The sequence below is a fragment of the Chelmon rostratus genome, chromosome 6, assembly GCF_017976325.1.
Source record: "Chelmon rostratus isolate fCheRos1 chromosome 6, fCheRos1.pri, whole genome shotgun sequence".
NCBI lineage: Eukaryota > Metazoa > Chordata > Actinopteri > Chaetodontiformes > Chaetodontidae > Chelmon > Chelmon rostratus.
The window spans coordinates 27888454-27902637 of record NC_055663.1 but is presented as its reverse complement, the minus strand read 5'-3'; the positions used below and the strand labels follow the sequence as shown (position 1 = coordinate 27902637).

Below are 14184 nucleotides of genomic sequence, written 5' to 3'. Positions count from 1 at the left end.
AAAAAAAATCTTGTGACAGCACAAATTGTTTTTAGAAAACAGGCAAATATTGAAAATAAAACCAAATACAACCAAGTTCAAGGTTCAAGGTTCAAGGTTACTTTATGAATACCCGAGGGTAGATAGAGAAGCACCGATGACAGCAGAAATGGTTTCCAGGTGACGAAGAGATGGAACATGTTAACTGTCGCTTCATGTTTACTGTCCAGATGTGAGAGAGGAACCAATCAGAACATCTGACACTGAGACAAAGAGACCAACAGGATTTTTCTACATGCTCAACTTTAAAGCATTGATTTTGTGCACAGAGCCCCCCCCCCTTCTCCCCCCCCTTCTCCCCCCTCCCCTCTCCCTCTCTCTCCCCCCTCCTCTCTCCTCTCTCTCCTGTCTCCCACTGTCTCCCTCTCTCTCTCTCCTCTCCCTCTCTCCCCCCTCTCCCTTGCCCCCTTTCTCCCCCCTCTTTCTCTCTCCCCCTCTCCCCCTCCATCTCCCCCTCTCTCTTCAGCCCCCCTCTCTCTCCCCCTCCCTCTCTCTCCCCTCTCTCTCTCCTCTCTCTCCTCTCTCCCTCTCTCTCTCCTCTCCCTCTCTCCCCCTCTCTCCCCCTCTCTCTTCAGTGCCCCCTCCTCTCTCTCTCCCTCTATCTCCCTCTCCCCCTACCCCTCTCTCCCCCTCCCCTCTCTCTCCCTCTCTCCACCCCTCTCTCCCTCTCCCTCCCCCCCCTTCTCTCTTCAGTCCCCCCTTCCTCTCTCTTTCTCTCTCTCTCTCTCCCTCTCCCCCCTCCCCTCTCCCTCTCTCCCCCCTCTTTCTCTCTCCTCTCTCTCTCCTCTCTCTCTCTCCCTCTACCCCCTCCCCTCTCCCTCTCTCCCCCCTCTTTCTCTCTCCTCTCTCTCTCCTCTCTCCCTCTCTCTCTCCTCTCCCTCTCTCCCCCCTCTCTCCCTCTCCTTCTCCCCCTCTCTCTTCAGTCCCCCCTCCTCTCTCTCTCCCTTTCTCTCCCCCTCCCCCTCTCTCCCCCTCTCTCCCCCTCTCTCTTCAGTGCCCCCTCCTCTCTCTCTCCCTCTATCTCCCTCTCCCCCTACCCCTCTCTCCCCCTCCCCTCTCTCTCCCTCTCTCCACCCCTCTCTCCCTCTCCCTCCCCCCCTTCTCTCTTCAGTCCCCCCTTCCTCTCTCTTTCTCTCTCTCTCCCTCTCCCCCCTCCCCTCTCCCTCTCTCCCCCCTCTTTCTCTCTCCTCTCTCTCTCCTCTCTCTCTCTCCCTCTACCCCCTCCCCTCTCCCTCTCTCCCCCCTCTTTCTCTCTCCTCTCTCTCTCCTCTCTCCCTCTCTCTCTCCTCTCCCTCTCTCCCCCCTCTCTCCCTCTCCTTCTCCCCCTCTCTCTTCAGTCCCCCCTCCTCTCTCTCTCCCTTTCTCTCCCCCTACCCCTCTCTCCCCCTCCCCCCTCTCTCTTCAGTCCCCCCTCCTCTCTCTCTCCCTCTCTCTCCCTCTCCCCCTACCCCTCTCTCCCCCTCCCCTCTCTCTCTTCAGGCCCCCCCTCCTCTCCCCCCGTATCTTTTCATTAGCTCGTGTCAGAGTAGGAAACATGTCACGGAGGAAGCAGCTCAAACCGCAGCACATTCAGACTGATGATTTCTCTCCGAACAGATTTACAGGTGAGTTATTTTCATGCAGAAGATTATTTTGTTCATTTCTGTGTTTTATATTATTGTTAATATTATGTTTCTCAACAGAAGTTGGATGTAACGATTACTTTTTGAGCTAATGAGGTCACTATATTTTCATATAGGACCTGCAGTGTGATCGTAGTAATCATCTATAGTTTATGAAGTAGTAGTACTATAATATACTACTGTGCAGAACCAATTTAATGCTGCTACAGAACATTTGTGGTATTCCTGCTGTATTTGCCTTCATTTATTATTACTGTTTATTGTAGCTTATTTTATTAAGAGGACTAAATCTGCTCACTTAATGCTTTAATTAAACCTGTGACATACTTGAATTTGAATTATTGGGTTTTTATAGATTAATTCTATATATGTTAAGATTAATTTTTAATTAAAACGTTTTGGCCATTTGCAGAGTGCACTCAGGTGAGAAATTGGCTATGATGTTTCGCGGCTTTCAGACCAACCTTAAATTAAGATTTTCTTAGTTTCTACTGGTCAGTGCATTTACTCTGAGAGTGTTCGTGAGCTTGTACTCTTTAAATTTAACAGATCAGATTGTTTGATCAGACTGTTTCATTCATCCAGAGTAGTTTCATGACACAGAGACGTTTATGCATGTTATTAAATGTTCTAGAAAACTGCAGTGGCATCATGACAATAATAATTTCCCCTTTTTTTAATCTGTTTTAGGAGATGTGTCTCTCAGTCCTGTAGTGGCTCACTGTTCTCTGGTCTGCAGCCGATGCTGTGCTGAGTTTAGTGAACTATCAGACCTGGAACAACATCAAAGAGACTGCTCTCCAAATCCTCCAGTTCTGATTGTGAATGAGGATGAAGATCTGCTGTCCGGCAGCAAAACTTTCCCTGCCTCATTACCAGCCGGCCCAGCAGGGGAGCTGGGTGAAGCGCTTAATAACTTTGAAATGGAAAACATCAACACATCAGAAGACAGATCCTACAAAAGTGCAGAATTCATGGCTTGTTTTAGCAGCCATGGACGTGTAGAAAGCCCAGGGAGCACCAGCAGCCACCAGAGCATCAGTGGAACTGACTGCAAGGCCGACACTGCCCTTTGTACCTCAGCTTTCCCAGAATCCTCACCTCGACCTGGCCGCTCAGCTGACAGAGAAGGATACTCACGGATGAAGAGCGACATCACTGTTGAGAATCTTGCGAGCACTAAAGTGGGCGTGGCTCAGCTTTCACAGCTGATGCACTCAGACAGCTGCCGCAGTAAGACTACCATCTCATCTCTGCTGCAGCAGCTTCTGGCCCTGCAAATACAACAAATCCAACAGCTGCAGCTAATTGATCAAATCCGTCACCAGGTTCTGTTGTTTGCGTCTCGCCAAGCCGAGATACCGGAGACCCTGGTGATCTACGCCAAAGACCTGCCATCTTCAGAACCCACCAGTCAGCTCAAGACTCTCAGTGTTCATCTTTCTCAGCAGCTAGCTGCAGCAGCTGGGATAGCCAAATGCTTATCAACTCAGTCTGCTAGCATAACTGACTTCAAGCCTTTTACAGCCACTGAGCAGCTAAATAAAGGTCATCCTGACAGCAAAGATGTGCTATCAAGCTCAGAGTCCTCACAAACATTTAGTAAGCCAAAGGCAACAGCAGTCAACGAGCATGTTTCCATAAAACAACACACAGGCAGGGGCTCCTCCGACCCCCAACTTAATTTCTTATCTCAAACCAAGACGTCCTCTTTGATGTTCACCAATAATTGCTTCGCCAGTAAGACTTACGAGTCCCACTTACCTCAACGCTCATCTGGCAATGAGCACGCAGCGTCAAATTCTATACTAAACATCAGTGAGATTGTGGAGGATCTAGATGCCCTGGCAGCTTTGGCCCGACAGAGGAAATGCAGTAATCTGAAGCTTACTGCACCCACGCTGTCTTCAAAGGAGTCTCTTTTCAAACACAGATGCAGATTCTGCGCTAAAGCTTTTGGGAGCGACAGTGCCTTGCAAATTCATCTGCACTCACACGCCGGAGAACGGCCATTCAAATGCAACATCTGTGGAAACAGGTTCTCCACCCGTGGGAACCTAAAGGTCCATTGTCAGAGGCACAAGGAGAAGTACCCACACATTCAAATGAACCCTTATTTTGTTCCAGAGCACCTGGACAATATCCAGAGCAGTGCCGGGATTCCTTTTCTTATGTCCTTATCACCAGAGAAAGCAGCTGCAGGATGGCTTGATAGTTCACCATCCACAACTGCAATGACTTCTGGTTCCCTGGAACAGCCAGGCTCAACCAACCTGTCCTCTTGCATCAAGAAAGAGGAAAACCTTATCTCAGTTCCCATTCCCCTCTCTCAAGGTGATCTTTACTTTAATTCAGCAGCAATAAAGGACTTCAGGTCAAAAGCAAACCCTAAAAAGACCCTTGAGTCAGTGGAGACCAGGAAACAAAGAACAATGAATATCAAAAGTGAAGATGTAGAACCCTCTTTTAACATTGTCTCTAAAATGATGACTACAAAGCCAGAGGGATCTGTCAGCGTCATACCAAATCCATTCACCATTCCCAGCTCTTCCTTGTTATCAGGATTCCTGTCACTAAAACACTCCAACAACCCCAAACACCAGCTGCCATCAGTCATCCCTGACAAAAGAGTGTCGGATCCAAACGAGTGCGTGATCTGCCACCGAACCCTCAGCTGCCAGAGCGCCCTGAGGATGCACTTTCGGACTCACACGGGGGAGCGTCCGTACCAGTGTAAACTGTGTGGCCGAGCTTTCACGACCAAAGGAAACCTGAAGACACACCAAGCTGTTCATCGAGCCACAGTCCCACTGAGGGTCCAGCACTCGTGCCCCATCTGCCAAAGGAAGTTCACAAACGCGGTAGTGTTCCAGCAACATGTGCACATGCACCTGGAAGGTCACTCACCCAGCGCAGACTTTACAACTCAGAAGTATTCAGTCGATTGTAATGAAGGACTCAGAGCCACAACTGAACTGAATCACAGAAAGAACTTTTCAGATGACAATAATGGGGACTGTTGTGACAGCCGATTTCCTCGATTAAAGTCCTTGTCCATCTATTTGTCAACACCTTCGTTTGGTAAAAATCTAATTGATGCTAACAAGAAGACAAGTTACCATGAGCCACGTGGGGAACTGTGGCTCAAATGGATCAAAACAGAGAGGCCAGAGGGATCAAATGAGGAATGTAGTCAAACAAACAACCAGGCTGCTGAAAGTGGACAGCGGACTCGTACATTCCCCACGTCCGACAGTTCAGCCTCTGAACCATCTCTGTGCCCTAATGGCCGAGCCTCTTCGGCTGTTCACGAACAACTCCAGACCTGGTTAGACTCAACCACTCTCCAAACGTCTGCTGAGGATTCTCCAAGTTTGATTCACGGTCTCAGAGAAAAGGGGTTTCTGAAGAACACTTACTGCAATCTATGTGGGAAGAATTTTGCCTGTCAAAGTGCCTTGGACATCCACTACAGAAGCCATACCAAGGAGAGACCATTTGTCTGCACAACATGCAACAGAGGCTTTTCCACTAAGGGCAACCTCAAGCAACACATGCTCACACATCGAATGAGGGACTTTCCCCCACGTCTCTTTGAACCCTTCAGTCCCGACCAAGCGCACAACCAAAGCTCCATGTTACGTGTTGGCTCACAAGCTGTGAAGACAGAGTCGACTGCTTTCCTGAACTCCTCTTTTAGTCATTCGCAGAGCTCGTCTGTTTCTGAGTCTCCTCTACCTGCTGCGCCACCACCTCGCCGGATGCCCAAACAGCACCATTGCAAGACTTGTGGGAAGAGCTTCTCCTCCTCCAGCGCTCTGCAGATCCATGAGAGGACTCACACCGGGGAAAGGCCATTTGCCTGCGCCGTCTGTGGACGAGCCTTTACTACCAAAGGGAATCTAAAGGTTGGTTTCACACAAATTTTTCTGCCTTTTCCACTACAGAAACTTAATGGTCCATAACTGAACACAGGTTCTGCTTTAGCTTCCACTGTTAGCTCCCCACCCCTCCTTAGCACTGCAAAGGAGGTGTTACTAAATCCAAGTTCAGGTAAGCTTCTTCCATGTTGGGTCTCTGTTCCCATTAAACATCAAAGCTGTCAAGATGATTTGCAGCTGCACAAATATGATATATTTATTGCATTGATATTGCATGCAATGAAAAAAAAAACTGGCATATTGCTGATACAAAATACTTTTACTTTATGGTGTTGTGGGTTTAGCTCCCCGTATGGGAGTCAGTGTTGAGCCAGCATGGATCAGTCTAAGTCAGTTAGAAATTTGACTTCCTCAGCAGGCCGTCCATTCTTGACATGGCTGAACATCAGTTCCTAGACGAGGACTTGAACCCAGACCACCTGGGTGAAAACCAGGACGTCTTCACAGATGTATTTTTAAGGCACACACAAATAGTCCTTGTTCTAAACAAATACAGTAGAAATCCACAAATATCTGAATTAAAAATTTAGAAGGTTATTATCTTTCGCCAATCAGATGTCTCCTTCCATTTCATCCAATCACGTGAGACTAGATTTGAGGTCACATCTGCACAGTCTCTGTTTCCATTAGCTTCAGGTGAAGTCGGTTACACTCGTATGTCCAAACTGGTAACCAATGACTGCACTCCTGCAGGTTCATATGGGAACGCACATGTGGAACAGCGCCCCCGGTAGGAGAGGCCGCAGACTGTCTGTGGACAGGCCACCGGCGGAGGTCGGGACTCGTCCTGTTAAACTTCCTGAGCCATCACAGAATAGTCCGGCGATGGTTTCCAGCAGCAGGGAGCCTGTTTACCGGTGGAACCGAAGTCCAGCAGCTCTGCAGGTGAATGACGTCGGTGTGATCAGGGTGGAGGTACGTCCTTCCCCTCAGGACATGTAGACCGAAGAGGACACCTGTCAAAGCACCATACAGGCCCTCCTGTTGTCGATGGGAGGAACAGACTCACTGCTGAATCACTGATTCGATGACAGACTAACGGAAGCCATGTTGATATATCAAATATAAAGTGCACAATGTTTTCTTCATTCTGCAGTTTTGCTGTGTGAATTTACAGCTGACATACATGTAACATATGTCGGTAAGATGTTTAATATTATCACGTGCAATAGGTTTGAAATATGCTGATTAGTGTGATCATCCGTCTAAAAGATGTTTTTGTTTTTAAGTCGTACAGAACTAAAACAACAGATTCTGCTTCACGTCTTTGGGTTGATTCAAATCTTTTACTTCCCTGATTTAATCATAACTGTTGATTTGTTCACAACTAAAACAGACCACCGTGTTTCATTCACAGTATTACATGAAAGTACTTTAAACTGTGCTTATCTGACACCTGACGTCCCGTACCGGGAGCTGAACCCAGGCCGCCTCGGCGAAAACCAGGAACCCTGATGGCTAGACCATATGGGACCTGTCAGGACAGTCAGAGTCTGTGGTTAGTTCACTGTCTGTAAGAACAGCAGGACAGTCGAGCGTCTGTAGCTCCGGGTTCATATCTGACAGCCGAGGCCTCGATCCTCCAACGTCACAGTGATGAGTGTTCAGCTTCCACACAGAGAACCAAAGCCTGAAACAAAACCTGCACAAAGCCTCTGACTGATGGATATCTCTGACAGACAGACATGAATCACTGCTGCGCACAGACACACAGACACACACACACACACACACACACACACACACACACACACAGTTAGACTCAGTTTAGTCATCTTCAGGGTGAAGGGCAGACATGGAACTGAACAATACTTCAGCTGCAATGCAGAAAGTAAACTACAGTGTGTGTGTTCACTGTGATGAAGGAACATGTGTGCAACAGCGTGGCTCATTGGTGTGTTTTTAATCACAGCTTAGGAAACTCAAACAGGAAGTTCCTGAAACTTTAAACATGAAACCAAATATCTGTGAGGAGTTTTCATCTTCAGTAGCAGTGGCGTGCACAGACTTTTTGAAGGGCAGGGGCGGAAAGGAAAAAAAGGGCACATATAGCGTGTCCTCGCCCCTGAAGAGGGCACTTTAACACACATTTTGGCTCCCAGGGGGCACTTTAGCACGCGTTTTGGCGTCCAAGAGGGCACTTTAGCACGCGTTTTGGCGTCCAAGAGGGCACTTTAGCGCGCGTTTTGGCTCCCAGGGGGCACTTTAGCACGCGTTTTGGCATCCAAGAGGGCACTTTAGCGCGCGTTTTGGCTCCCAGGGGGCACTTTAGCACGCATTTTGGCTCCAAAGAGGGCACTTTAGAGCGTGTTTTGGCAGCCCCCCCCCCCCCCCCCCCCCCCCCCCCCCCCCCCCCCCCCCCCCCCGCCCATGCACGCCACTGTTCAGTAGGAAGCAATGAGCTACAGACAGGAAGTCTGACAATATTGAGAGATGGACAATCAGAAAACCAATCAGAACCCATTTAGAGTCAAATGTGTGGCTTTATGTTCAAAACAAACCTTTTTAACTTTAGTTCTGCTGCTCATTGATCTCATCATGATATTACAGCACACTGTGGTGTGTGTGTGTGTGTGTGTGTGTGTGTGTGTGTGTGCCTCCAGCAGCTTACTTAAAAAACAAAAAACGAGGAAACAAAGGTGCTTTTCTCATGATGCATATTTCACATCATCCTGCCCGACTCAGCATGTTGTTTGTGAACGGGCATTTGCTTCGTCAGCATTTCGGCCGTGATCGCGGCACTTTTGTCACCCTGACAATGGAAATATTCAATAACAAGAAGACCTGCCAAACCTGCGACAGCCCCGCTGCCCCCCGGCCCGCCGAGCCCGGGGTCTTTGTTGGCGGCTGCACAGATCAGCTGTGATTAGAGAGCAGAGGCTGCTGGTTCCCTGTGGGAGCTTCAGACCTGGATCTGCAGGCGGACTCGCCAGGACAGGATCAGGTCTCTTCTCTGATAACATGTCTGATAGAACCTGACGTGAGGAACCTCCTGAAGCTTTGATCTCTGACTGCTTTCTTCTTTGTGGCAGGTGACCTGCAGTGTTCACCTGCCACAGGTGCTCATTTCACTCCCAAATCGCTGAATTACATCCACCTCTCTTTCTCCTCCATCTTTTCCTCACATGTAGTTGAAGACGGAGGAGGAAGAGGAAACAGGAAGCAGGTCTTTATAGAGCAGAAACGTCACGTTCTGAGGATGGAGAATATTGATCATAATAATAATGAGACTTCTCTGGAGTCTGAGCTGAGACGAACTGTTCGACAAACTGTCCTCAGACCAGCTGAATGGCAGCGTGAGCCAGTTTTCACAGTTTAATTACATTTAAATTTCTTTCTGTCTGCGTTTCTTGATGTTCTGTTTGTAAATTCATCGTTTCATGAAATGAAATGAGTATTTCATGATTTGGAGAAATGATCTATCAGCTCAAATGTTTTAAGAAAAGTGGAAATTAAAAAGTCTCATTAAATCAGTTTGTACCTGACAGATGAAGAGTTTCAGCCTCACATGTTCCTCAATGATTATTTATGATAACTAAAACATCGTCATCATCACCACCACAGGGTTTATTTAGTAGCTGTTCTGGAGCTTTTGATCACATCCTCAGCTGATGGAGTCACAGAGGATTAATGATGTTTTAAAGGCTCACAGACGCAGTGAAGAGTCCGGTCAGTTCTGTTCCGGCTCGTCTGTCGGCTGATCCGCTGACTGTGCAGAACAAACAGAGACCTGTTCTCCAGAAATGGATTAAAACTGATAAATCAATGCATCATCAGCAGTTCTTACCGGCCTGTTTCCATGATTTTAGTCCATCTAATGCAAATCTATGAAGCTTCTATTCCTTTACCTCATATTTACATCAGGCTCTCACTGAGTCTCACTGAGATGAAACATCTGCAGGACTTTTACTTGTAACAAAGTATTTTTACAGTGTGCTATTAGTGCTTTTATTGAGGTAAAGGATCTGAATACTTCAGGGCATTTTCAGGTAATAGATAATCTTTCATATTCAGCAGTGAGGAAGAGGAGGCACAGACTGATGCCCACTGGGAGGATGAATCCCTGAACTTCATCTTAAATCATCACTATTATTTTTGAAGAGTCAGATGAGGACATAATGAAGTAATAATACCTTAATACTACTTCACATGTAGTGATGTTTCACAGTCATGCCGTAAGCTCTGAACTCTTAGCCGCGAGCCACCAGGAACCTTTGACTCTGTCTCCACCCAGAGCAGCAGGGAGGAACTGGAGGCGACACATCCGTCATCAGTTCCTGATGTGATGTGGGAGGAGCAGTAACGCTGCAGACCGTCAGGCAAGAAGACCACGTCTCTCTGAACTCCTCTGGATCCTCAGACCCTCCTGGATCCTGCAGAGCAACACGGGCTCAGGCTGGTCTTCCCTCCAGACACCGTCAGGTAAGTTACCTGTGGTGTCACATATATAAACATAAACATAAACATTCACTGTCATGTTCATCATGGTGAGAGTTTGAACTCTGCTGTGGCAAACACCACCCGCCTGCTACGTCTAGAGCCATAAAACAAACGCTAAACTGCAGCTGTGATCAGTGTGGAGCCGATTTGATCTGCTCACACTCTACGTGTGATTCGGTACACACACACACACACACACACACACACACACAGAGGCACACCCGCACTCACACACACACACACACACACACAGAGGCACACGCACACACACACACACACACACACAGAGGCACACGCACGCACGCACACACACACACACACAGAGGCACACACGCACACACACACACACACAGAGGCACACACACACACACACACACAGAGGCACACGTACAAACACCCATGTACACACACACACACACACTCTACCACCCCTCCACTTTCACTTCCTGTTCATTCTTTCTATCTTTGCTGGTATGAGAAACTTCCTCCTCTTTGAGCACACACACACACACACACGCACACACACACACAGACACACACATACACACACAGACAGACACATACACACACACACACACACAGGGAAACGTTGTATTTTTTCCTCCACTTCATGTATTTGACACGTTACTGCTTCCTTTTACATACATACAATACAAAGCAATACACAGAGTATCTCAAACTGACTCCTGGTGACCTCCAGCATTAAAATACTCTGACTGCTGTCATTAAAGCAGCATCTCATATTGTGAAAGGAGCCTTTCTGAACTCTGAATACTTCTACTTTTGAAGTACATTTGGCTGATAACACTGTACTTTTATATAAATGTCATTTCAAATGCAGGTCTTTTACATGTAATAGAGTATTATTAGACCTTGGTACTTCTACTGAAATAAAGGCTCTGATTACTTCCTCCACTGTTCATGGGTATTTTTATCACAGACTCTGAGTATCTATACTTCTCTTTCAGGTTGAACTGCTGGAGTCGAGGTAAGTTTTTATTACTGTGACTGTAATAAAATCATGAATCTGAGAACTAAATCTGAAACAAAGTGAAGACCTGATGTTAAACAAGCTGTTTGATGTGGACCAGCTGTTCGGCTGTGATGGCAGAACCAGAACCGGAACCAGAACCCGAGAGGGATGCTGAGGAGCCGATGGAGACGAACATGATGACTCTGGATCCAGGTCCGGACTCACAGTCTGTCATGCGATCCTTTGACATGTAGTTTTATGTGATTTTATTCAAGCTCATTGACTTTGTGACGGATCAATGAGAGACGAGGATTTCACTAAATGTTGAACAGTTCCTTTAACTGCTTCAGATCACTGTTAGTTCACACATGACTCTGTGTGTGTGTGTGTGTGTGTGTGTGTGTGTGTGTGTGTGTGTGCGTGTGTGTGTGTGTAGATGAAGCCCCCAGTTGCTCCAGTCTAACCACTAAGCAGCTGCAGCAGAACTGGAGGGCAGTGAAGCGGCGAGAGCGACCCGTCAGGCTGCTGTTTGAAATCTGCTCCTCTCGGATCGTTGAACACACTCTGTCCAAATACGTGGTGAGATGCTGAAACACACCTGAGCAGTGCTGCCGCTGCGTTTACTCAAGTACTGAACTTAAGTACAATTTTGAGGTACTTGTACTTTGCTTGAGTCTTACTCAAGCGTTACTTTTATCTGACAGATTAAGTTACTTTATAAATTCAGATTTTCACACACAAACATGTGAAGAGTTTATAAAATGTGTTTTGTTATAAATCAAACTTTTATACAAGAACAGCTGAATCAATCAGTCCATTAATCAATTAGTGGTTTAACAGAAAATTACTGATCGTCTATTATGATGGTTTGAGTGATTGTTGCTGTAAAATCATTTGATGTTTCAGCTTCAGATGTTTGATTTGCTGCTTTTCCTCTGAATGATTTGAATGTGTTTGTAATAATGTGGAGCATTTCTCACTATTTTCACAATGTTTCCAAACCAAACGATCGATTAATGGAGAAAATAATCGGATCGAATGAAAAGAATCCTTAGTTAAAATGAAATAAAATCCTGCTTTGACATGGAGGACTGAGTCTCAGTGGTCTGACTGTGTGCAGGTTTATGAGGTCGTCGTGATGCGTTCAGGAAGCTTCGACTCCCGCCGCGTGTCCGTGGAGCGCCGCTACAGCGACTTCTCCCGCTTCCACCACAAACTGCTGGAGGAGTTCAGCGAGGAGCTGGAGGAGGTGCTCCTGCCCCGGAAACTCCTGACGGGGAACTTCAGCCCTGAGGTGATCTCGGAGCGGCGTGTGTCTCTGCAGGACTACCTGGCTCAGCTGTACTCGGTCCGCTGCGTCCGCCGCTCGCCGCACTTCTCGGCCTTCTTCACGGAGCAGGAGCAGCGGCGGGCGCACAGCCTGCTGCGGGCCGGTCAGTTTCGGCCGGCCGCGGAGCAGCTGCAGGCCGTCTTAGAGATGCAGGAGAAGCTGTTGCCGTGGCAGAGGCCCACCCTGATCGTACCGACCCTCTCCGCCGTGGCGGTGTGTTACCGGGACCTGGAGGAACCGGAGCGGGCGTTTGCCGCCGCTCAGAGGGCCCTGCCCCCGGTGAGACGCTACGGCTTGAAGCAGCACCGGGCCGCGCTGCTGGACCTGCTGGTGGATTTGGGCTATGAGCTGGGACGTCCTGTGGCCCAGTTACAGGAGGAGCTGACTGTCCTGAGAGACGCTGAGAGGGGGGAGGTGTCCCCACGCTCCCTCAAGGAGCTAGTGGTCCAGGAGTTCACATGAGGACGATCCAGGTGATCCGAACCAACAAAACACTGCAGAGCTGAACCGTCTCAGCCAATAAACACTCAGCAGACACCTGATGAGGAACACCTGTGTTCTCACCTCATGACTGAACTCGTGTGATGAGCCCCCCCCCCCAATATAATGCCTCACTAGCCATGACCTCAATGTGAAGACGCAGAGGAAGATTAATAAAAACTGAACTTTAAAGACTTCAAGTTTTCTGGCACATTCAGCCCCTCCAGGTTTCTCCATCCTGCCCTCATGAACCCTTTCCAGGACTCCACCCATGGATCCAGGAAGGTGGTCTTCCTGTGTCAGTACACAGAACAGGCAGAGCCACCGGCGGGGTGTCAATGAGTGTCCCCACACAGCGACGTCCTCAAAGGTTTGCTGTGACCCAAAGACGTCACATCAGACAGAGAAAAGCAGCTGAAGCAACACCTGAAGAGCAAAAATTACCTGTTCATCAAAACAGGTGCTGATTCATTACTTTTTTTTTTGCTGTTGTTGATCAACTAATTGATTAAATGCATAATTATTTCTACAGTATTAACCTGTCAAACAGTGCTCACACAGGCCTGGACTGTTTACAGAACTAAAGGAAACACAGCTTCCTCTTTCTGATGAGCTCAAACTGGTCTGTGACTACGACTCTGAACTGGACTGAATGAAGTGTTTTTCCATTGGTCCGTAACTTCCTGCTCTTCCCTCTGATTCTGCATGAAGGAGTTTGTGAATCTGTCTCGTTTCACATGAAACCACAGCAGGATAGTGAGCTGTGAGGACAGAGACACTCGTACTGTCCTAATCTATAATACTACAAATCAATATGTTTACTGTCTGCGACCAATAAAGTGACTCTGCACCATCATCTCTGCAGAGGAACTAATGTGTCGTCCTGTTGCTGCTTTTTCAACACAAGTTGGTCAACAGACAAACTGTTTCAACAAACGCAACTGGACTCCAAAATTACCCAACATGCTTCACTCTGTGTGTGAAGTACATAAACATCAAACATCATTATAAACATGTCAACGAAATTCAGGAAAAGTCTAAGCTGAAGCAGTGAATATATACCTGCGTGTGTGTGTGTGTGTGTGTCTTACATAGTTTACTTGTCTTATCACTTTTTTAAGAAATTAAGATTGTTCCCAAAAATTCCAAACATTTAATAAGAGTATAAATTTAATAAATAGGGCATATATATTTTATTATAAATGCATAATTTCAGTAATATACATTATGGAAATACATTAATTGGTTTCTTGACTATTTGATTAATAAGAAATAAAAACAGAATTTTTCATATAGATTTAAATTTTGTGTCACCCTCTTGTTTCCACATTGTTTTTGTCTTCTTGAACATCAACGACA

At 47.1% G+C, this 14184-nt stretch overlaps 2 protein-coding genes across 2 annotated transcripts; both read left to right on the top strand.

Moving 5' to 3' along the window:
- The first annotated feature begins 1573 nt into the window (after window positions 1–1573).
- Window positions 1574–6544, top strand: sall1b (spalt-like transcription factor 1b). Its single transcript, XM_041938712.1, has 3 exons — window positions 1574–1643; window positions 2352–5569; window positions 6296–6544. The coding sequence occupies exons 1-3, from the start codon at window positions 1574–1576 to the stop codon at window positions 6542–6544; spliced, it is 3537 nt and encodes a 1178-aa protein (XP_041794646.1).
- A 3348-nt stretch (window positions 6545–9892) lies between these two features.
- On the top strand, window positions 9893–14024 carry snx20 (sorting nexin 20). The gene is made up of 5 exons (XM_041938522.1): window positions 9893–10024; window positions 11011–11030; window positions 11134–11228; window positions 11452–11594; window positions 12136–14024. The coding sequence occupies exons 3-5, from the start codon at window positions 11147–11149 to the stop codon at window positions 12805–12807; spliced, it is 897 nt and encodes a 298-aa protein (XP_041794456.1). The 5' UTR covers window positions 9893–10024; window positions 11011–11030; window positions 11134–11146; the 3' UTR covers window positions 12808–14024.
- The last annotated feature ends 160 nt before the right edge of the window (window positions 14025–14184 follow it).